This window comes from Cricetulus griseus, chromosome 3 (genome assembly GCF_003668045.3).
Source record: "Cricetulus griseus strain 17A/GY chromosome 3, alternate assembly CriGri-PICRH-1.0, whole genome shotgun sequence".
In the NCBI taxonomy this organism is placed as follows: Eukaryota; Metazoa; Chordata; class Mammalia; order Rodentia; family Cricetidae; genus Cricetulus; species Cricetulus griseus.
In genome coordinates this window covers 259843259-259867716 of record NC_048596.1, presented here as the reverse complement: position 1 = coordinate 259867716, position 24458 = coordinate 259843259, and the positions used below count along the sequence as shown (strand labels likewise).

Below are 24458 nucleotides of genomic sequence, written 5' to 3'. Positions count from 1 at the left end.
GAGGCTTGCTGCTGGGGTTTCCCATTCCCTAATATCTTAGCTGGCATGCTGTGTGGTTTTTAGAAGTGTTGGATTCCTGCTAATTCCATCTTACTATAATAGATGAATGGTTTCTGATGTCACAGCTTATTAACATACTGTGCTTAAACACTAGCTAAACTTTCCCTCCCATCATCGGGGAGTTTGCTTTTTGACCTCTTAATTATACATTGTGGGCCCTTGTCTGTTATCATTGCTAATACCTGACAATTACAGGTTGAACAAAAATAATTGTCTCCCTTCTTTACCCTATGAAAAGCCCATTGTTGCTAATTGCTTGGTTTTACCCAGTTCCTGTGTAATTCAAGAATTCTGCCTTTTATGTAGGGTGAACAGTCTCAGTTGCTTCGTCTACAAATACAGATCAGCTGTATCAGGGGCCTCAAGAACAAGGCTCCCCAAGGCTCCTACCTTCTCAGAGTGTCTCTGCTCAACCAGCTGGGGAGCTGTGTCTCACAGTGGTGTCAAACTGAGCAGCTGAAGACGAGAACACGCCCAGTTCGTCATGGTGGCAACTTTTATGATGTGGGGCTGTATTTCCATGAAAGACTTTCCGTGGTGAGCTGACCTTTTGTGCACATAAATTACTTCGTGTTTAATTAGATTCTGCTGTCACTGTCCACCTTTCCTCTCTGTCATGTAGCTGTACAAAATCAACCCATTGTAGTCAACCTAAAGGATCTTATTCATACAATCTTTCATGATTCACATCACTTACTCAATAAGTATTCAAAAGTACTATTTATCTATCTATATGTCTGTCTATCTACCTATCTATCTATCATCTATCCATACATCTCAACCCTTGTTGCAGGTAAAGATGCACTTAGTCTTGTGTCCTTTATTTCCTGTTTTCAGAGTTTCTAAGCAGATACTTCCAACACACATGTAGTGTATAGCACATGCATATGTGTGTAGGCAGTCAGGAGCTGGAGGTGCTTTGAAACAGAGAAGACAAATTTCCTTTTAGGGAAATGTTTAATGGAAAGAGGACCTTGACTGACAAGATTCAACGGAGGGCATTGCTAAGCCTCTACTATGGGGCCATTTGGAAGATGGATACAGTGATGTTGTCCTACTATAGGTGTGTGCAGAAAGATGCCTTGGCAATGCATAGCAAGAATCCAACAATCTCCCTTTACTATTGTAATCATGTTATCTCTTTGATAGAGAAGTCCATAAAATTTTACTCATTGAACCTTTGGTTAAGAACAATGTAGGTTAACTTTTTTCCCCCTCCACTAAATGATTCCAATGACCTTGTTAAGAAGCATGGGGTATTGTGTAAGGTTTTATTCTGAGCTGGTTATAGAGATACTCCACACCCCCCCATGAAGCCCCCAATTGCCAGTAGCAGAATTCGAGGAGTGGTACAGCAGGCATCAGGAATAGTTCAGGCCCCAAATTTGACTCTTCATTCTCTGTCTATTAGAGAGATTTTTCAAAAAGGCAAGAGTGATTAAGAATTGAGTTAATGGTTTTAAAGGGTCAGCAATACTGTATAATTATATTATTTTGGTACCTTTTAGGCCATCTTGTTTTTAAATGTTTTACACTGAGGCATTTGTTCTTGTTACTGATATTTTTTTTCAAGTGCCCATGCACTTTCAAGGCCCTGGTAAAAATGTGGACTCTGGATGTAGGAGTATCACTTATTCTTGTTGGCTTTGTAAAGGCTAGTCCACATGAACTGTCGAATGAGTGTAATGGTGCCAAGTGTGGAGCAGTGCTGTTTGGAGTTCGAAAGGCTTGATTCACAGAATGGAGGTATTAAGACTTTGAGATGGTGACCTGTAAGAGGTGGGACACAGTGGGAGGCCATTAGTTCACTGAGGGTCTACCTTCAAAGGAGACTGTGAACTCCAGTCTCATCTTCTATTTTTTGCTTCCTGGTTCATGATGTAAGTCATTCTAGCCATGCCCGGCATTTCCACTCTGTTATCCATTCCACATTTCTTCCATCTTGTCAGAGGCCGAGATCACTGAAGTTGGACTAGAACCCCCCAAATTATAAGCCAGAGTGCTCTTTCCTTTACATAAGTTAATTGCCTCAGGTATTTCTTTATAATGCTAGGGTGCTGACTCATACCTAGGAGAGGCTCTGGACGAAGTGCTAATGGGAAGAGTTGCACCATGCAGGTCTGGAAGGAAACACACTGCATGTTGAAAGAGTGGAGTGACAACGATCATTCACAGTGTCAAAAGCTGCACTGAGTCTGTGGGGAGAGGCTGGTGAGTCGTGTGACAAGAAAGGCCCATCAGAGAAGGATGTGTCTTTGAATGGTTAAAAAAGCAATCCCAAATTTTCTGCATGTTTCAGAAACAAACAAAACATAATTCCCTCCTGCCATAGCCCAGAAAAACGTGAGCTAGAGGGCTGACAAAATGAATTGTGTCCATCCTTTAGTACTCAACCATAGCAAAATCCTGAATATATATGTATATATATATGCGTGCGTGCGTGCGTGCGTGCGTGCGTGCGTGCGTGCGTGCGTGCGTGTGTGTGTGTGTGTGTGTGTGTGTGTGTGTGTATTAGGTTACTTCACATTCAGTGTGTTTAAGAAGAGCATAACACTCATGACAAAAAATCAAAAACAAGAAAAATACCTAAAACAAGCAGATTTTAACAGGACCTTTCTGCTTCCTGAGGTTGAAAGGCTGTTGCTGGAAGTCCAATTTGCTCTGTCGCACTCAACCCAGTAGTGTCATGTTATCTCATTAAGTGTACAACTCTGCCTGCTGGTCTCACTGCTGTAGTTTGTAGCAGACTGACAATAAAAATAGCGAGTTTTCAAGCAACACGCTGTAATGTTATTTTATTTATTTATTTTTAAGACAGGGTTCATGTATGTCATGCTGGCCTCAACTCATTATACAGCAGAAGGTGATGACCTTGATGCTCCTGTCCCCATCCACAGGACTGGTATTACAGGCGTGTTCCTCAATACCTGGTTGACATTAGGATTTGAAGGCAGAGCTTCATTCATTCTACCTAAATACTCTACCTACTGAGCTATACCCTCAGTAGTAGCAACACAGTTTTCTAATAATAAAAATTAATTCAAAACATAAGCTGATGCCTTGGGTTTATAATTAATATTGAGACATTTGAGACATCTATTTGGTTTCATTTAAGATATGAGTCAAAAAGCCCTATTTCTTTTCTTACTTTATGAGTGGAGATGATTATCTTCCCTAAGGCACAAGGCACCATACCCATACTTGTGCTTAACTAGAGAGAGATGGCCATCTATCTGTGGAAAAATCAAAGAATACAGAAGGTATTATTTAAATGACAGAATAAGGCCTAATTTCAGGAGACACTCTGAGTCTGAGGAGGAAGTATCTATGTCACATACCTATAAGGTTATCCTACTAATAGACCCTGAGTGAGGACACAACATTGCAGCATCACAATACTTTGGTATCAGGCTGAGCCACTAGGTCTCAACACTTGTAGGTTAAGTTCAACTGCTACTGCTTAGAGATGTTGGAGAGGATTCATAAGGGAATCAACAGATGTATGTGTAAATCCAATGGTGTACTGCTCCAGGCAACCATGGTACAAATCCCATATGTAGTGTTTTGTTGCTATCCCAAATAATTCTACATATTAACATGGCTCTTGCTACATTGTGAGGCAGAGGTCATCAAATAATGGAAAAATATGAGTCCCAGGCTCTTTACATCACATTCATTATAGCAATTACTTTATTTCAGCATACTAGGTCAAGTTCATTGGTGGATTCTAAGCTTAGGCCTGTTGGTGCTGAGTGCTTGCTTGAAGATTTTTGTGTAACTCTTTGGTAGAAATGTTGAGAACCTGCTTGTCTTTCGACATTTGTCCTGGAAACATTTCAAATAAAGAGATCGCCATCTTTGTTGATGGTATCCATTAACACTCTATAGATGTAGATCTTTGGGAAGAAGTATGAAACATGACGTATTCACCTTTTGACTTCTGGTCCTGGCAAGATGATGGAATAGGTTAAATATTTAGGTTATCTTAGTTCACAATTCTGCTAGAATTGAGTTAAAAGGCATATATTCATTTTCAGATTTTTAGTCTATAAACACCTTGATTGTCCATAAATGTAGGCAAAAGACTTTGTAATGTATAAATATCCAAAAACAAGAAGGATAGCCTTGTGCATGAAGAACCAAGAAAAAAATGCAAATCAGAGAGAGAGGAGTAGCAGACAGTGGTAGTGTGAGAGAGGAAAGGAGGGATGGCCAAATTTAGCTAACCAAAAGTCAAATATAACAACCACCCAGGGGACAAGGCTTTGTACTTATTAGATCTGGATTTAGAAAATTTTATCCATGAATTCTAGATGCTCCAACAGTGTCCAAAAGGAATAGACAAGACCACAAATAAGATAAAGTAAAAAAGCAATCCATTTAGTAGATATTATCTCAAATACCAATATGTCATTCATATCATCAGGTAAATAACAAGAATTCTTTCTTTCTTTTTTTTTTTTTTGTTTGGTTTTTCGAGACAGGGTTTCTCTGTGGCTTTGGAGGCTGTCCTGGAACTAGCTCTTGTAGACCAGGCTGGTCTCGAACTCACAGAGATCTGCCAGCCTCTGCCTCCCGAGTGCTGGGATTAAAGGCGTGTGCCACCACTGCCCGGCTAAGAATTATTTCTTAACTTAAAAACTCTTTTAATACTGTTTCTCCTGTTAATCTACAATATGATTCTATAATCAAAATATTGTGACTGAAATGCAAATTCAAAAGGTATATTGAAGATTAGACCTTTCAAACTAAAAGCAAATGATCAGACAGCAGGTGAGAAGCAGTTCCCTGCACTACAACATTTACAGGTTAAAAAAAAAAAAAGATGGAAAACATGCAAATTCATGCACACACCCCTCTTTGACAGTTTCCAGAAGAAAAGAATAAGGAAATGTTACATGAAGTGTCACTGCAAGACACTCACAAACACTGAGCAGGACAAAGTAAGATCAATTCACAGGAGCACACTCTACCGAGAGCAATAGACTGGGGTCAGCTAAGCTGCACATTATTACAATTCTAAAATAAATGATATTCTCGACAGTGAATATTGTAAACTTGACCAATCTGGAATCACCTGATAGTGATTCCGCAGGCCTCTAGACAGGCCTGTGGGAGACTATCTTGATTACCTTAACTGAGGTGGGAAGGCACACCCACCGTGTGTGGCATCATTCCCACCCAGGATGGGATCCTGAACTGTATAGATGGAGAAACAGAGCTGAGAAGCAGCATGCAGTTATTGCTCTCTGTCTCCTGGTTGTGGGTGAGATGTACCACCTGCTACAAGCTCCTGCCGCCTCATCTCCCTGCCATGGACTACACCCTTGAACTTGAGGCCAGAATACACAGTTTCTTCCTTAAGTTGCTGTTGTCCATATTTTATCACAGCAGCATAAAAAGAGACAGAGACAACATGGTTCACTTTCTCTGTCACCCAGGCACTGGGCCAGAGGTGCCACAAATGAATGGAACCATTCCTTGCTAAGAATGTAGGATTTCTTTCCTAAGGCTTCCATGAAAAGGTTTACAAATTTAAGAACAAAAGCTAAGATGCAAGAAGGGAAGTCTTTGTGTATTTCTCATGGATTCTGGCAGGTGTAAGGGTTCCTCGGTTTGTAGATGTCTACTATGATCTCCTCCACATCTTGTCTGTCTGTCTGTCTGTCTGTCTGTCTGTCTGTCTCTATACAAATTACTCTTTTTTTCATAAGGACATTGCCATGTTGAGTCACAGCCATGTTAAAGACATCATTACAGTTTGGTTAAATAGAAAGATTCTGCTTCCAAATATGGCCATTTTCTGAAGCACTATATGTTAGAAATGTTAGAATGGTCAATGTGCATCTTTCTGGAAGACATAATTCACTCTACAATGAATACATTCTTGCTAGAAGTTTGCTGAAAGAACTAACAAAAAAGCATTTAAGATTAAGGAAGAACACAAAAGCAAGTTGTCACTTTTCATAGTCTTTTCTTAAAATATGTTTGAAATGCAAACTTTCAAAATGTAATGTTAGGGGACAGGCCTTTTCTCCTAGATTTTAATAAAATATTTGATAATTTAAATCATTAGAACCACAACAGAAAAACTATAGGGTCGCATAATGTAGGTAAGTACGTGGTTATATCTTAACTAACACAATAAGAAATTCCAAGTGAAGGTTCCAGCGAGGACTCCAGCATCTCTATACTGTCCCTAAGACCAGGACAAAGGGAGCCACTGCGTTGAGCCATTCGTAAGTGCACAAGACTGTATCATGCTTATTGCTGCTGTGATGGAATGCAACAGACCATCCAGAGAACACCAAGGAGACATAGGAAAACCATGGCAATCCTTCAAAAGTTTGGTCAAGAATACCTTTGGTTGTTTTCTCTGCTGGGGTTTTAAGACATAAATGTGGCTAAATAAATACAACCTTTTAAGGGCTCTTTCGAAAGTCAAAGAGAAAGGATGTCAAAAATATAAAGTAAAATGTGAATTAAGAATTGTGACCATTATTTTCTTAGCTTTCATGATAATTCTTTTTGGGTGACATTTAAAATATCATTATTGACCTTTGGCAATGGTAGCCAAACTAGAAGAAACTTCTGTTAATTATTAGCTAGAACTGTTATGCTTGCAATTCTTAGTTTCCTTGGGTATGAGGATCAGCCAACTTATAGAAAAGAATACAAATAATAGGTTAAAGAAGCAAAACCAGCAAAACTCAGGCAAAGAACATTGATTAATGAATTTTTTAAAATTCTTAAAGGTCATGTGCTGAAGTTTGGCTGAGCCTCGGGCAGAGCTAATGAACATGACCAGGGCCCTCTGTGTGCAGCAGGTAACCCGTGCTGACTCGGAATTTGCTGACATTACAGGGTTATTATTTCTGGAAGGATGCAGCATTCTGGAACAATTTCTCTAATGATTCCATTAAGACCATGGTTTCCTTCAATTTAGGGTAACATATTTCATTTCTCACATTACCCTACAACACAGAGAAAGTGAAAGCATGTCTGGATGGAGGGTCTGTGTCAGCTAAAGGAAAGGAGGAAAAAAAAGTAATTTGACTTTGATGCCACTTAACCTCGTTTTATATTTGATAAGCACATCTGTTTTGTGGATCGCGTGTCAGTGCGTGAGGTTGTTTAAAGGTAAAAAAAAAATTATTTTGGTTTACAAATCATTAACTTACAGCAATCTTGAAGATCCCCCAAACAAGAAAAGTGGGGCTGCCATCGCATGATTGGTACTTTCATGCCCAGGCCAAGGCAAAGAGTCCGTAGGACCAGGGTCTCAGAGAACATACTGAGGACACAGGTTTTCGAATGGTGACCCAGAGAGCAGGCATTAGTTGGTCATTTATCAGGAGACTCTTCTTCCTCTTAACCTGCTTGTGAACAGATGGGGCATGCTTAGAAACACACTTATGTTCCTAAATAAATTATTTGCAAAGCCCCTTGTAAGACATTTCTCAGTCTATACTTAAGTTCTATGAATAAATACAGGAGGCAGGACTTGGCAGGATGTGTGCTCTAAAGCCCAAATTCTAGCTGCAAACTTCCTCGGTGATAGGACTTGGTGCAATCATTATCTCCCTTATCTCTGCGATCTCCACTGTAAGAGTCATCACCGGAAACGCTGTCTCCTTGAAGCATGTTACCAACAGATCAGTGATCTGGAGTCAACGCTACAGTGGAGCCAAAGAGCCTCAGCTCCAATAAGCAAATGCAACTCATGTACGCACCTTCTATGAACTCCTGAGTCACTGCCAGGTTTATTTACTACCTTTTCATACCCATGATCATGCCATTTGAAAGAATACATGAGTGGTTATGAGCAATATCTATATTTTTGCTTCTTGAATCTTTTACGAAAGCAACAAAGTATTTGTAGACCACAGTGAAAAGTTTGTTACTTCCACTGATATCATGGCATGAAAAGCTGAAGGAAATATTTGCGGTCAGAATTAACATTTGTATTTCATACATGAGGATATAAATTTTGGAGAAGTTTGTCAAATAATTCAATATCACATAGATTCTTAGGGCAATGTTGTGGATGGCACCTTTGCCCTAAAGCTATGGGTGCTCAAGTATGGTTCTCTAACTCCAGTAAAATATTCTAATTACCTAACATGTGATTATCCAATATCTAATTATTGAATAGCACCTAGAAACAACCAGAAGCAACATAATCTTTCTAAAACTCATCTTACTTCTTGTTTAAAACCAGTTGCAGACTCCTAGCTTCTTTTACGATAAATTGATCTATTTGTATGCTAGAAGATCCCAGTCACACAGTTTCTGTCTCCTTTAATCTATTTGTATGCTAGAAGATCCCAGTCACACAGTTTCTGTCTCCTTTTTCTGGTATTTCCCCACATCTGATAGAACCACTCACCATCACGTATTCAATTACACTTGACCTATCACTGTATGTAATATCATGTATTCTCCAAGATGTAACTTACCACCTGGCATTGGTCAGAGGTATTTACTCCTGCTTACCCTTCAGATTCTAAACTCATTCGTTTTGCTGCTGTTTGTATATGTTAATTAGCCCTCAAAAAGACTCTCAGAGTTTGAAGACACTGAATATACACTACCTTGTTCTTCAGAGCACGGAACCCTTACACATAGCAGATAATCAAAAACTGCTTCTACAATGAGAGCAAAACAAAATGTGAAACTATTTAGAGGATTAGACAAATTCAGTGGGAATTCAGGTTATCAAAAATATGGATTGTTTCTTAAAGAACAGAAAGTGAAGAAAATGCTAAGATAATGTGAAAAGAATTAAATACAAGTAGTTTTAAAATCAGATCATAAGGGATAGAAAAAACCCAAATCAATTCCAAGAGACTATTTTAATATCTATAAATGTGCAATACACGAGAAAATAATAGTACTTTTTGGTTTGATTGCTTCATGGTAATTTGATCTCCTCTTTTTAGAAAAATAATATTTTGAGAAAATAGTTTTTAAAAATAGAGATGACCTCATGCACTCACTTTCTTCCTTGAAGCACAAGCAACCTCAATGCATCTCATCCTCAAGTAGAAAGGAAATTTTGGGGTTCAAGGTTGGGCCTTAAGGAACTGACAACTTCCTTTTTCTGTTGTGCTAGATGTCTTTCTCTTGGATATTCAAGTCATCTTGTAAAATGCCATGTGCATTCCTGGAGAGACTAGAGAGTGAGCCTGTAGTTATGGGAAAATGTCCAAGTCTTACTTGTCACTGACCAAGAGCAGGATGTGGAGAACCTGTGACTTTCCACTACAGCCCAATGTTGAGCTTAAGAGCAACTGCAAAAGGAGGTGGAAATATTTCAGGCATCTTTGGGGATACTTCTGATATGCATAGATTTTCATTGGGTCCCTCATCTGTTAATGACAGCCTTGATGTTTCTAAAGACCAAACAAAACCGCCTCTAAACCATGTTTGCTATTTTCAAGTGAAGATCACTTTTGTTTGGCCTGTTATGGAAGAAAAAAGTATCTCTTTATTGAGAAAATCAGTCAAATGATTAAAAAAAATAGTTCTTTCAAGCCTGTATTCCTGATCTGGAACCTTATTAGCTGTATACACACTGTCCTTCCTTTTCTTAGTCATGGCCATTAAACCTGGACAGATTAAATTATTCCTCACTGTGTGTCTTGTTCAGTTCAGGAGATTGTGAAAAATAGCCTACAGTGGATGGTTTGAACAATAAGTATTCATTTCCCTTGGTACAAGAGGCTAGGAAGTGAGAGATTACTATTGTAGTGAATCTGTTTCTTTGGTGACCACCCTTCCTCTAGCTCAGATGGTCTTTCCTCAGCAACCATCCAAGGAGACAGAGCTGGGAGCCTTCCTCTTATAAACCCACTAATTTTTTCCTGACACCCTCATCTCTTCATTCTAAACCCCGGTACCTTACAGAAGGCCACTTGCAAATTCTATTGTGTGGGGGCTGAGGCTTAAGCATGTGTTATATATGCACTTTAGTCCATTTCAATGTGTAAATGAGAAGCAGAACTATTATATAGTGATCACCCCTATGCTTAGAGCAATGTATAAAACGGAAGAGTCAAAGAAATATGCAGGGGTCTGGAGAGATGGCTCAGTCATTAAGAGCATGTACTTCATCTCCAGAGGACCAGAGTTCAATTCCCAGCAACCATATCAGGTGGCTCACAACTGCCTGCAATTTTAGCTCCAGGCCAGAGCCTCTGTGGGACACATACATTCTTGTGTGCACACACTTACACATAATTAAAAGTCATAAAAGATAGTTTAAAAATAAGAAATGTGGAAACTTGGTAGCTAGCATTTTTTAATTATATGAGTTTCCTTGAGTTATTGGCAATCTTTGGTGATTGGCCCTAATTCAAATGGGAGGTTCTGAGTTAGTACAAGGTTATTATACTGTAAACAGCCAAATAGATTAATTTTATTTGTGTTACTTTATTTTATATTTTATTCCATTAATTTAGCTATCAATAATCTATTTTGTAAGAAAATTATGAAATCTTTGCTATTTTCCCCTGAAGGGCATGAGCTGTATTTTCTTTAATCTAAGAGGACTTGTTAACAATTAGCTAAACGAATGTGATTGAAGTAACATTGTAGAGACTGTGGTTCAAGCTTGGGTCTTAATGGACTGACCACTTCCTTTTCCTGTTGTGTTAGAAGTCCCTCTTGGAGGCTTCCTTCAGCAGCTGATGTGAGCAAATGTAGAAACCCATACACAAACATTAGGCAGAACTTGGGTACCCCAGTGGAAGATGGGGACGAGGGAGCCAGAGGGGTCAAGGATACCAGGAGAACATGGGCCACAGAATCAACTAAGCAGGCCTCACAGGGATTGAAGCAGCCCCCACAGAGCCTGCATGGGACTGTGTTATGCCTTCTGTATACACACTGTGGTTGTTTAGCTTAGGGTTTTTGTGGGGCTTCTAATAGTGGGAATAAGGGTATCTCTGACTCTTCCCTGCTCTTGGGACCCTTTTCCTTCTACTGAGTTGCTTTGCATAGTCTTGATATGAGGGTTTTTGCCTAGCCTTATTGCACCTTGTTATATGTTGGTTGCTATCCCTTGGAGGCCTGCTCTTTTCTGCAGTGTAAGTGGAGGAGCAGCAGATCTGCTGGAGAAATAGTCACAGACCTCCTCTTAGAGTGCTCATGGCCTACGTAGCTTCCATTAATATAACCTTGTATGTTTTAACGGGAAATTTTAAATTTTCTTATTTCTCTATTTACTTTTGAATCTTCTGGCGGGCATTTGCATCTCCAGTGAAATGGCTTTGCTTTCAGTTATGCTGTGTGAATGTAGAACAATCAAAGTGGGAGATAGAAGTAGATTGGGGGCATTGTGTGGACTGAGTTGTGTATCCCTCCAAACTTACATATTAAAATATTGGTCCCTAAACTACCTCAAGGCATAGCTATTTGGGGATAGGATCTTTAAAGGAGTAAATAAGACAAATGGGATAGATCAACAAGGCAGGTGAGAGGGGAGAATGGAGAAATCAGAAAGAAGAGGGGAGAGGAGAGAATAGGGAGAGGAGAGAAGGAGAGAGAGAGAGAGAGAGAGAGAGAGAGAGAGAGAGAGAGAGAGAGAGAGAGAGAGAGATTAGGACACACTCAAAGGGATGCAAAAATCTGGAGAGAAGCTAGCCACCTAGAAGCCAAGGAGGAGGTCCTCAGAAGAAGCTAGCTAGAGTAACACTTCACCATGGGAAATTTATTTTCCAAACTGGAGAATAAACCCAATTGTTTGAACCCCCCGGCCATGCATGGACTTTGTTATGTCCCTCCAAATACCTAACACAAGAGTTTATAATGAACTAGGGAAATGGGCCAGCAAGTGCTGCCGCAGCATCAGGGGCCATCCAGGTAGGCCGAGTCTTTAGGAGGGCAGCACGACTTGTGATTACTCAGATAAAAGGGCAGTGTATTGTGTGAGAACATGGCAAAGTGCCCCAGGGGGCAGTAGTAGACCACATGCAATGTGTGTCCAATGTCGAACATCATGTCCAGCTCATGGAGGATGGCAGAATAGTCTGTGTTGGGAGGCATGAGACAGGAGCCTGTCTACATTGTGCCCATGCACCTACATTCTGCAAAGCTACATCCTGTGCCCTGGTACCCACAGGCATGTGAGTCTTCAGGAAAGCCAAGGTCATATGCTTGGCATGGGGTGGCAATTCCTTCAGAGGTGGGCAGGACAGAGGGTACTATTTGGGATATCTCTAAGGCCCACAGTGTGCATGAAAGGAGGAACTGCTGGTGTAAGGGCTGAACTTCATTACCCCTGAGATAGGAGAGACCTAGTGCCAGGCAGCCTTTTAAGGTGACTCGTGCAGAGGCTAAGGAGACTGGTCCTTGGTTACTAGTACAGTCCCTAGGAAATGGAGGCCCTGAGTCTAGCAGCCTACTTCGGGAACAAAAGCCAACTAGACCATCAAATCAGTTTTGATTCAGATTCCTTTTAGTCAGCCTTCTGAAAGAACTGTACCCCTGGTAGATGCCTTGACTACAAACCTATAAGGGACCTGGAATCAGGAATACATAGGCACACCTGGATTTAGGACCAGTATAAATGGAAAGGATAAAAAACAAAAACAAAAAACCAGAAAACTAGATACAATAAATTATTTTTGTTTTATCTTGTTTTCCCTAGTGGGAAAAGAGCAAGAAAAGATGTCAACCTTTTATAACCTGTCGTGTAAGTGTTTTGTTACTACAATAAGTTTATTTTGCGATAAGATAGGTGGCTATGTTTTGATAGAAGCTTTTGCCCTATGGTAGGATATACATGGGCACTTTAGATGCTACAGAGAAAACCTTCCCGGAACACACAGTGCCGGCAGAGTATTTTTGGGACACACAACATTTTTAAAACTGTATCAGCCAGTTAATACTTAGTTGTCAGTGTGACAAGGTATCGTTTTTATAGTGTGGTAGATGAGCACCATTTTTGTTTCACTGGAGGGAAATCCAATCTGAATAAAACAGCAACTTTTCACACATGACATCTAATCCATGCATGTAAATCAAACTGAGAATCTATTATTCATTATTAAAAGAGTGGCGTATTTTTATTACCCTGAGAATGAAACACAAATACTGTGAAAAATTTAGTGCCCTTTCTGGAAATTTTAAGACACTCATCATGTCGTTGTCGCACTGGTACTTTCTCTCGTTTTTAAAATATCACCATGAAATTAATAAGTTTGAAGTTTTATGCGTGAAAAAGGGGATGCTCAATTTCAATGAAATAGGCAAATTTATTTTTATTTAAAGCTTCCTAAATACTTAAGATGGGAAAGTACCCCAGTAGCACTCAAATTTCAATATGTATATAAAGAATATAGTTCATATTCTTGTCATTATCAGTCATGGCCACAGTGTTCTTCCCTCAAGTGCTTTCTGAAAACGGCATATATATCAGAAACTGATTAAAATGACCTGAAGTATTAATTCGTAAAATATGATGAACCCAACACTCTTCAAGAGGTTATTTTCTGTGTGACATTTAATATGTAAGAGTTGAAACGATTTTAATAACTCACAGGAAGGAGTGGTCCTAGGGAATCCAGCCCCTGAGCAAATGATTGCTTTTATTGATTATTAGTTATTACCATTAACAGGCCAGGGCCCTGGCATATACTATATTTTACGACTTTAAAAAGTTTCTCATTATGTCAGTTGGTTGAAAGCCCTTTTCTTAGCTTTAGCTGAGAAATCCAGGATTGTGGAAATAGTGGTCACAGCAGTGATCCCTAAGTGTTTACTGTCATCAGCGACCTTCCCTGATTGCTCCCTAACTCATTCTAAGGCGGTCACTCATAATTGTCTCCAGTTAGGTGAAGGGAAGTCCAGCCCTGTTTCCTGAAATTTTACCAAAATATATATTAGGTCCAAAGGATGCCAGTCAGAAGTGCATCTTTAGGGCCAGACTTAATGGACTCCTGGTTTTGCTAACATTCATTATCATGAAAATTATTTAAACCCCAACTAAGAATCTAAGCAATGGTGGAGAGAGTACCTTAAATGCCATCCTAGAGCCTTCATCCAGTAGCTGATGGAAGCAGAAGCAGAAGCAGAGATTCACAGCTAAGCACTGAGCTGAACTCCCGGAATCCAGTTGTAGAGAGGGAGGAGTGATGAACAAAGGGGTTGAGACCATGTTGGGGAAACCCCCAGAAACAGCTGACCTAAGAAAGTGGAAGGTCATGGACCCCAGTCTGCCAGCTGGGGAACCAGCATAGGACCAAACCAGGTCCCCTGAACGTGGGTGTCAGTTGCAGGGGGGTGGGGAGGCCAGGTCCTACTTCTTAAGGACCCTATCTCCCAGTAGAGCCAAGCTGGAAACACGGGAGATTTGGGGGGCATTTCAGATCTCTATGACTTTTTACTTCTCTGGTTTGACAGGAGAGTTACAATTCCTCGTTACTCACACTTTTCCAGTTACATCACTATGCACCTAAGAGACACTGTAAAGGAGAATTTGAGCAACTAGTTCATTGTTGAACCCAATTTACCAATGAGATAAACTGTGGTAAAACTTTCCCAATGATTAAACTCAGCCTGAGAACTAGATGCAGATGACTCCTCAGTTGAAGTGCCAGGCTCACAGCCTGCCATAAAAGAAGTTGCAAATATTGAAATACTGCTGTTTTTTTTTTTTTCTATATTGGAGAATCACTTTCCCCATTCCTATAACTTTTCCACAGACTAGATTGTATTTCTAAAGTCAAATTCCTCTCTTTTCAGCCCCTCCCTGTCTGTCTCTGAAGAGACAAGCCCTGTTCACAAGTTGCTGTTTGCAAATGAGCTTGCTCTACTACCCCGTGCCAGCAAATGCTTGCTTAACCTCATGAAGCTTTGGGCATAAGCTTTCTGAGGGTGGAGACTTTGCTTTTCCAGGAAGGTTCTCTAGAGGAACAGAACCAATAGAATGTATGGGGAACTGTAAGAGTGGATTTACCGGGGGCTGGAGAGATGGCTCAGCGGTTAAGAGCACTGACTGTTCTTCCAGAGGTCCTGAGTTTAATTCCCAGCAACCACATGGTGGCTCAAACCACCTTAAATGGGATTTGGTGCTCTCTGCTGGCATGCAGGCAGAAGACTGTATACATAATAAATAATAATAAAAGAAAGAGTGGATTTACTGATCGGCTCATATGATCACAGAAAGGGTAGTCTCACAATGGTCACACACAACACACATTCACCCAGGACTGCTCCCTTCCTCTGCTTCCTACAGTCCCATATGTCAATAATTTCTAGAAACACCCTTACAGATGCATCCCAAAATTTGTCAGGTTGACAAGCACGAATTATCCTCACAAGCCTCTTTGTTCACTGCTGTATTGCTGTATGGCTGAAGTGTAGCCATCACAGTGTGGATTTCCAAAACTGGCCAACAAACTTGAGACCTTCAGGGTCCCATCAACATCTTCAAAGAGAATGGTGAGCTGACTTTTGCTTGTCTCCTCCCTCTTCCCTCCCTCCTTCCTTCTTTCCTTCTTTCTTTCCTCCCTCCCTCCCTCCCTCCCTCCCTCCCTCCCTCCCTCCCTCCCTCCTTCCTTCCTTCCTTCGTCTGTTCCTTCCTTTAATGCTGAAGAGTTGAACCCAAGGGCTTGAGACATCTAAGCGCCTGCCCCACCAGTACACTTCATTTTCAGGGACAACTGGAATTATCTATTATAAAAAATGTTTTATGCAGATTTACATATTTCCATTTTGCTGGGAATTCTGCATTTTTATCTTTGTCCTTTGTGTCTGTTCACATGCACTCTATTCAGAGTTCAGAATGCCCTAGTTACAAAATAGCAGTTCTTGTTCACTTCTCATGCAATTCAACAATCAAATCATTTTGAATTCTCTAAAGAGGAGGAACTTGCTTCTATATTTGAACTCACTCATGTTCACAGGGAATATGTTTTAATATTTCAACATCTATACAGAATGCTTTACAATTCCTTTTAAGGTATTAATTTTCATATGAACACCATGTGAAGTCACAAAGGACTGAGTAGGGCAAAGAATTTCTCCAAGGCCACATAGTCTGTTAATTGCCAAGGACAGGCTTGGCTATCTTTCTCTATCCATCTGACTCACACATGTGCTAAATAGCAGCCAATGACTTTGAATTGATGAAACTCTCAAAGCTTAGGGAGAGGGCAAGAATAGAATTCACATTCAAACCCCCCAAAACATTACCAAATGCAAGGACCAATAAAGGTCAATGAATAAAGCAAAGCAAATCATGTCACACCTGTGTTGGATAGTTTTATGTCAACTTGACACGAGCTAAAGTCATCTGAGAGGAGGAAACTGCAATAAAAAAAAATTCCTCCATAAGATTTGGCTGTAGGCATGCCAATAAGACATTTTCTTAATTAGTAATTGATAGAGAAAGGCTCAGCTCATTGTGGGTGAGGCCATCCCTGGACTGGTGGTCCTAAGTTTTATAAGAAAACAGGTCGAGCAAGGCATGGAGAGCAAGTCAGTAAGCAGCATCCCTCCATGGCCTCCACATCAGCTCCTTCCTTCAGTCTCTTTCCCTGGTTGCTTTCCTATCCAGACTTCCTTTCATGATGAACAGTATATGGGAATGTAAGCCAAATAAACCCTTTCCTCCTCAGGTTGCTTTGGTCATGGTGTTTCAACACAGCAATAATGTGATTAAAGAACAAAACAAAACAAAACAAAAAACTAAGACAGCATCCCTGCCTTAGGATCTTCATTGCACTGAAAATAAAATCCAGATCACTTACTTGGGCCTACAGAGTTTGTTTTGTCCTTTACCCCATCTTCTGATTTTATTGCATGTTAGTTTCCTACTTATATATTCACTCCAGTTTCCATTTCCTTTTCTGAATATCAAACTCATTCTTTCCACAAGGCCACAGAACTCAGGGCTCCTTCCTATTTAGTGTCTTCCTTAAACTCTGACATAGCAGTAGGTCTCAGTGCTAAGTGTTTCTGCTTTAAGCAAAAGTTTCTTGACAGAATATAACCTGTCATATTTTACTGCATTATGACTTATGATTTCACTATCAATTGAGGTAGGCCAATAATTTATTACTATTGATAGAATCATATTAGTTGATTGGCTGTCTACCAGTCTGTCACTAAGTTGAAAGTTTGTTTTAAAGTGCCAAAATTGTGCTTCCGTTATAATAACTGACATGTAATGGATGTATGTAAGTGAATATCCAAAAGGAACAACAACGTTAGATACAACTGTTGACAGTTATATCAATAATTTAGTAGATGGGGAAACAAGTGATTTTCCCCCTTAAGCCTTGTTCTTTTTGTTCACCTGTGAAATGGGATAATGCCAATCACATGGGAGGCCTGATGTTTATGTATGCACCAAGCGCCATAGTGAGCATGCCAGAGCTTTGTGAAATACAGAGTGCTGAAAAGGCACTGACTTCATGGCTACATGTCTCTGGTGCAGTGTGGGCTGCCCAAAGGGAAAATGTTGATTAGCAATTATTGCCCAAAGTTTTCTCCTTTCCAAATGATATATCTGCATGCTTCTTGTAAAGCCATTTGCAGCTAATTTGTTGGTCTTTGATCTAATCAGACTGCAGATGTTCAGAACGCCATCTTTTTGTGCATTGAGGCTCACTCACTGGGGTTTGTAAAAGTAATGGGCTGTGGCCCAATTTTCCCCCAATGTGTTCAACTCTCAGGGACAATGAAGGGAAAGATCTGTCTTTTGCCTAACAAGGATAAAAGGAAAAGAAAACACAATTTCTTATTTTCCATTTTTTAAAAAATAATAGAAAAAAGAGAATGAAGAAACAGGAGGGACTGTCAATTCCAGAATGGAATTTTCCAAATTAAAATATTCAATTCAAGTTTTCATCTCCATAGAGTGAAATGTTCTTAGTTGCACATTTGAGTAGCAAGTAAAGAGATGAGTTATGGCAGGCTGAGGTTGAGGTCAGGCAATGGTGTTGCAACATAACGAGATGATATTTCATGAATTTCCTATTCATCTCAGTCATGTTGTGTAGAGAATGGTGGGAAGGTCAGAAATTATTCAAATAGGACACAGTTTGATTTTAGAATGGAGTTGTCCTAATCAGGGGAGTTGATGAGAGTTCATTGAGATACTCAGATCTTCCTTGCCTGTCTTTGCATCTGCATGGTGTAGTGAGTCTCAAAGTATGTGCCAAAGGACTTGCTGATTCAAAGTGTGGTTACCCAGTTCCCTTGTACTTCCCCTGCTGATTGAAATCTAAGAATAAATCTAATAGTAACCAGCATTTGAAATAAGCCCCTGTGGTAGTTTGAATGCTATTGACTCCCACAATCCCAAAGTAAGTGGCACCATTAGGAGGTGTGGCCTTGTTGAAGTAGGTGTGGCCCTGAGGAGGAAGTGTGTCATGGTGGGGGCAAGCTTTGATGCCTCTTTTGCTCAAGCTCCACTCAGTGTGACAGACTTCCTCTTGTCTGCAAGATGTAGGAATCTCAGCTACTTCTTCAGTCCCATGTCTGCCTATGTCATCATGTCCCACCATGATGATAATGGGCTAAACCTCTGAACTGTAACTGAGACACCCCAACTCAATGTTTTCCTCTATAAGAGTTGCCATGGTTGTGGTGTCTGTTCACAGCAATAGAACACTAAGACAGCACCCTTGAGTAATTAAAACAAATTTGGTGGTAACTGTTGCTCTAAAGCCTTCAGACTTTAGGTTGTTAGTGACTTTTGAATGGTTAAATTAGTAGTGAACTAATTGCACAATTAGATGCAGAGGCTTTGGGTTTGAGATCACAAGACTGTGCCCTTTATTCAGAATTAGTAACGTATAAAGGAGAAGGTAAATTCAGTCTTTCAGAACATTTTGTTCTTTAAGGATCCTGGATTTTATTAGAACAAATATGTTTTTACTTGATAAGTTCTAAGCATGTTGTACATGCCTGAACCCAAAGTGAGTGACTTGAAAAAAAACATGTGGAAGAAGAGGCCATGTTTCTTACTTTGTAGAAGCTATGAAGAACAGTGTGTGGGCTAGAGCAAAATGATGTTGAGGCCTCTGGGCATGAACCTAAGGTTGGCTTTTTGCCTTGGTTCCTCCTGTTTGTGGGAAGAATGGCCTGAATAGCTCTCTGAGGCCTACTCTCAGATCCCAGCTCTACCTCACAGCTGTTTTAAATGTCTGTGGACCCAGCTTCTCTATGGTTCAGTCCAGGCATTTGTAATATTGGGTTTACAGTACGATATATTTCATGGGACAATTGTGGTGGTTAAGCTAACAAGGACAAAGTGCTTTTGAAAAATGCCTTGAGTTTAGTGAATAAGTGTTAATTGTTGATATTATGATGATATTTAGGATTAAGGACTTTAAAATAATATTCTAAAACATGCACCTTATGAACCTGTATTGTAGGGTATAGGCAGTGAGAATCTCTTTCCTATTGAGAAGCTGTGTGGTTATAATTTTTGTGGCCCTCTATCCTTTTCTCCTAGGCCAGAATAAATTTCCAAGAACAATGACTTTCTTACAGCACATAGCATATAGACAGGGGATTAGAGCTAATTCGTCTCTATTTTAAATTCACAACTGGGAAAACAGGACAAAAAAGAATAGCACTATAAAATGCTGTCTGGTAATCGAGATCACCCTGGGCTCCCTATCAATTCCCAAGCACCTTTCTGAGCTGTCTGATTCCAAAGGAACATTTCGTTATCACGAAGGCAAATTAAGCACTGATTTACTTCTTTGAGTCTCTGTAGTATTCTCTGTAGAATTCAGCTCTGGAAGTCACTGTTTAGTTTATTTCTATTTTGTTTATCTGTCACCATTGCTTATTCTGTAGCTCTTTATAGATAGTGACATCAAGATCTGAAAATAACAGGTAGGTTTTTTACTCAGAGGTAAGGTGTGATTTGGTCTCAGGTTTACCTGATAACAAAGCCCATGCTTTCAAACTCCAGTGTATGCAGCTCCTCCTTTAAATGAGAGAAATAATTACATAGAGAAGGATGACGATTTGGATTCAGGTATCGTGGACCATTTTCAGTGCATTTGGAAGAGTAGCAGCCATGGTAGATGTCCCATGAGCAACCTATAAATTTTCCAGTGTTCACTTTACCAGTTGAAGTACAGATTGTGCAAATATCTACATGGTTTTATACTCATTATAGCTTTACTTTCATGTTCACCAAAACCCACTAGTTCCTCCTATGCAGTGACCTAGTGTTACTATTGCTTCTTATCTTGGCACAGTAGTCTAATCCTGAGCATCAGAGAGCCAGGCATTATAAGCTTGGTTATCCCGTGTTTACAAAGAAGCCAGCAGTTCATGGCACATCACAACAGGTGCTCACCATTCATTCCTTCCTCATACATACTCAAGAACAGAAGGAGACTTTCCTCATTGTTGTCATCCTTAGCCATAGACACGTTGAAGAACTACCATGTGGAATGTTCCTTGTCTTCAAGGGAAGTGGAGAAGAAAAGATAACCCAGGTGGACAGTAAATTCTCTGCTTGAATATGAGGAATATGACTTCCTCACCCCCAGATCCTTGTCCATAACTAGGGACAGAGTGATCATGAGTTGCAATCCTACCTCATGCTTAAAATACTAGGAGGTAGCACTAATTGGTAAATAGAATTCATGGCACGGGGGCTACTTGGCAGGGGGCAGTCACTACTTAACAGTCAGAATCTGTGGTCTGGTTTACATTTTAAATTGTCTATTCATTAATGTGGCAAATAGCCAGCACTAGTATGTCATGGCTAGTTTCTATGGAGCCAGAGACTGGATAGAACAGTTGCTCAAATTTGGGGTCATATGTACCATTAGGATTAGCAGTTAATTTTCAAAACATTTTTAAATGTCCTCTTCTGATCTTATCAAAAATATTTCTTTAAAAATTGTTGTTAATTAGTGTAACTTGTAAGGACTTGAAAACCCCCTAATTTATGTACTGGGTGTATAGATACCTCTACCAACACATCTGCTTGAAAATCTGTGGGTAAAAAAATATTTTCCTAATAAAGGCAATGCCATGGTGAAATAATAGACTCTCTCTCTCTCTCTCTCTCTCTCTCTCTCTCTCTGTGTGTGTGTGTGTGTGTGTGTGTGTGTGTGTAAGCACGTGGGTGCACACAGGTATTTCAAAGAATATTTTTAACAGTAGTCATTTTGATGTTATTTAGTGTGTATATGTATCTGTGGCATGTAATCTTGGTTTTCAACTTGACATACATGAGAATAGGGAACCCCAGTTGAGGAATTGCCTTGAGAAACTGTGTTTGTCAGCTTGGCTTCTGGACCTATCTGTGGAACATTTTTTTGACTGTATGAAATAATCTACAAAGTGACTAAAGGCAGAATTTAGAACAAACCAGTGATTCTAGAGACTTTTAGTTATGTGCTCAGAATAATGTCACATGACTGGAGTACAGAGCAAAGGAGCTAAGCAATGAAATACAACTTAAATTTTCCATATGGTATGTAATATTTTATGTTAAATTCAAGATTCTGTGCTTAGGAGATACAGATATTGACCTAGAATAGCCTTTGGGCTGTCCCAAATGGACGTTTCAGTTGGTTATCAGCAGTGATCCTTTGTTTTTAAGATTCTGTGTTTGTCCTGATTTTCACTGGTGACTCTGAGATGCTTAGGTATTTCTTCTATGGCTTCTATGTGGAATTTTCTGAACCTCTTTTTGCTGACTGATGTCTTTCACCAGTTTTATCAATTTATCTCTTCAAGTCTTTTCAGCACCATTGTCTTTTTGTCCTATAAGGACTCCAGGTTTACATAGGTTGGAATATTTCATGAATCTTTCATGCTCTCATCTTTCCCCTTTCCTTCCCTCCCTCTTTCCCTCCTCCATTTTCTCCTCCTCCTTGTTTCTTCTTCTTTTGCCTTTGTGATTAAATTGGGATAAGTTCACTGCCAGATGGACTTCCACATTCATTATGTATTTTCTGTTGTATCCATTTATACTTTTAAGCCAATACTATGGTTTTGACCATTTTGTTTCTCTTCTAAAACACCTTTAAGTTCTCCCCTGAAATACTGTATTCTTTATTCTAATTTTGCTTCCAATAATACAAAATCTTTGTTAATTCTAGTTTCTGATCATGCATGGGTCCGTAGTCGTTGACTAGTTTTCATTAGTTAGTGCTTCAGCTCCTCTTCCCTCTATAGCTATCTTGTCTTCTAATGCCAGGTGGCAGACACTGTGTACAAACAAACTGGAGAGAATGAAATAGAAAATATTGATTTACTCATCAAGATCTGACCTCTCTGCTCACATCAGGAACTGAACTGAATTGGACTGAATTATAATGTTAGCTTGAATGCTCCACTGAATTCAGTAGATTTAAGTTATAAAATGTCCCTCCTTCCATTTGAGCTTGTTATGCAATTGCCATTCAACTTTTTGATTGTGTTCTGCTGTTAAGTATTGGCACAGGATTTCTAAAACACTGAGAATCTCTGCCTTCCCACCTGAACCCAATTGTCCACATGCCACTGAATACTTGTGAATGTTCTAGGGTTAAGAATTGGTCCACAGTGATGACTTGGTCTGTGTCTGGGCTTCCCTTAATCCTTTCTCTTGTAATGTCTGAAATCCGGTGTCAGGTCTGCTCTTTCATCTGATCCAAGGATTTAGTTTACTATAAATTTGACTCCTAAGTTCCCAGAAAGATGTGGATTCATATCATTTTATAACTTACATTTTTAATTTCTGTTTCCTTCTTTCAGCCAATCTCCCCCTCCCCAATTTTGGTGCTGTGTTAAAGCCAGCCATGGAATATGCTAGGCCAGAGCTCTACAGCCATGGTACATGCTAAGCCAGAGCTCTACAGCCATGGTACATGCTAGGACAGAGCTCTACTGAACTATCTCCCCAGCCCTTCTCATGATGTGAGTTACCTGGAAAGCGGGTACCTCAATTGAAGTATTGCCCACAGTTTGGCCTGTGACAATGATGTCTGAGAGGTATTTCTTAATTGCTAATTGATGCAGGTAGACAAAGTCTACTGTGAGTGGCTTCCACCCTTAGGTAGGTGGGATTAGGTTATATAAAAAAGGTAGCTGAGTAAGCCAGAGAGGGCAAGCCAGTAAGATACTTCCCCTCTTGGATCCTGCCTCTGTTTCTGCTTGAATCTCTGCCTTCTTGACTTCCCTCAGTGATGGATTTGTTACCTGCAAGTGTAAGCTGAAATAAGTCCTTTCTTTCCAAAGTTGTTTTCTTTTTTCTTTTTTGAGACAGGGTTTCTCTGCAGCTTTGGAGGCTGTCCTGGAACTCGCATTTATAGACCAGGCTGGTCTCGAACTCAGAGATCCACCTGCCTCTGCCTCCTGAGTGCTGGGATTAAAGGCATGTGCCACCAATGCCCTGCTCGAAAAGTTGCTTTTGATTGCGTTTTTTATCACAGCAACAAGAAAGCAAACTATAACAGCATTAAAAAGCTATGTTCATACTATGCTGTCTGTTTCTGCCTTTCTTAAATGTTTGTAGAGGTAATGGTTCCTGTTGTTTTTATTTTCACTTTAACATTGTTATATTTCATGTGTATGGGTGTTTTACCTTCTTCCCAGCTAACTCTAGTTTTGTGTCAAGTTGACAGGTAAAGCTAACTATGACAGGCATTTGTACCCTCATTCACTCCAGGCCAATAATTTATATGTTCTGAGTTTCCAATGGACATATTTTTTCTCATTTCCACTTCTCCCTTCAATATTCAGTTGCCAAATCCTCATTTGTTTCTTAGATTGTTCTTCCTTACTCTCCTTTCATATTAGTGCCCTCCATGAGGAAGATCCAAGACATCACAGCTTAAATATGCAGTGAAATTTGTCTCAGTAAAATCCTTTTCTTCTGTATAATTATTCATGGTGGTCAGAAAATGCAGCATCTCCCAGGACCTTATGACCTCTAGCTACCAGGACTCTGATCATGAGATGGCATTGGCACCAGAGCAAATGAGGACCATTTTCATGTAGAATTTTAAAATAGAAAGTTAATGAAAGCTACACAGGAAAGTGTCATTTCATAGGCTAGCTGTGGAAGTAGTTGAGCTCCTGGAAAAGGCCCTCCGAGAGAGCAGCAAGAAAACTTAGCAATGTTTCTTGCCAAAGCACAAACAGCCAGTCTCAAGGTACACATTACAGGGCTAAAGATCTCTTGTACAACAAGCAGTAAGGGAAAAGCACTCAATACATGCATTCTGAAAAGATAACTGGTGTCAGAGAGAGTGGATTTCTTTCTTTAAGAATAATGTTATACCTTTGAGGCCAGAGAGATGGCTCAGGTAAGAGCACTGGCTACTCTTGCAGAGGACCTGTGTTCAATTAACAACACCCATATATGGCTCATATCCATCTATAACTCCCATTCCAGGGAGTTTGATGAATGAATGAATAAA

General features: G+C 39.9%; 1 protein-coding gene across 1 annotated transcript in view; it reads left to right on the top strand.

Annotated features, from left to right (window-relative positions):
• The window catches only part of Ofcc1 (orofacial cleft 1 candidate 1), a 314659-nt gene that overhangs the window by 113098 nt on the left and 177103 nt on the right, over positions 1-24458 (top strand). Inside the window, exon 11 of the mRNA XM_035441726.1 lies at positions 367-597. Coding sequence (XP_035297617.1) covers positions 367-597 — 231 coding nt within the window. The remainder of the gene's footprint in view (positions 1-366; positions 598-24458) is intronic.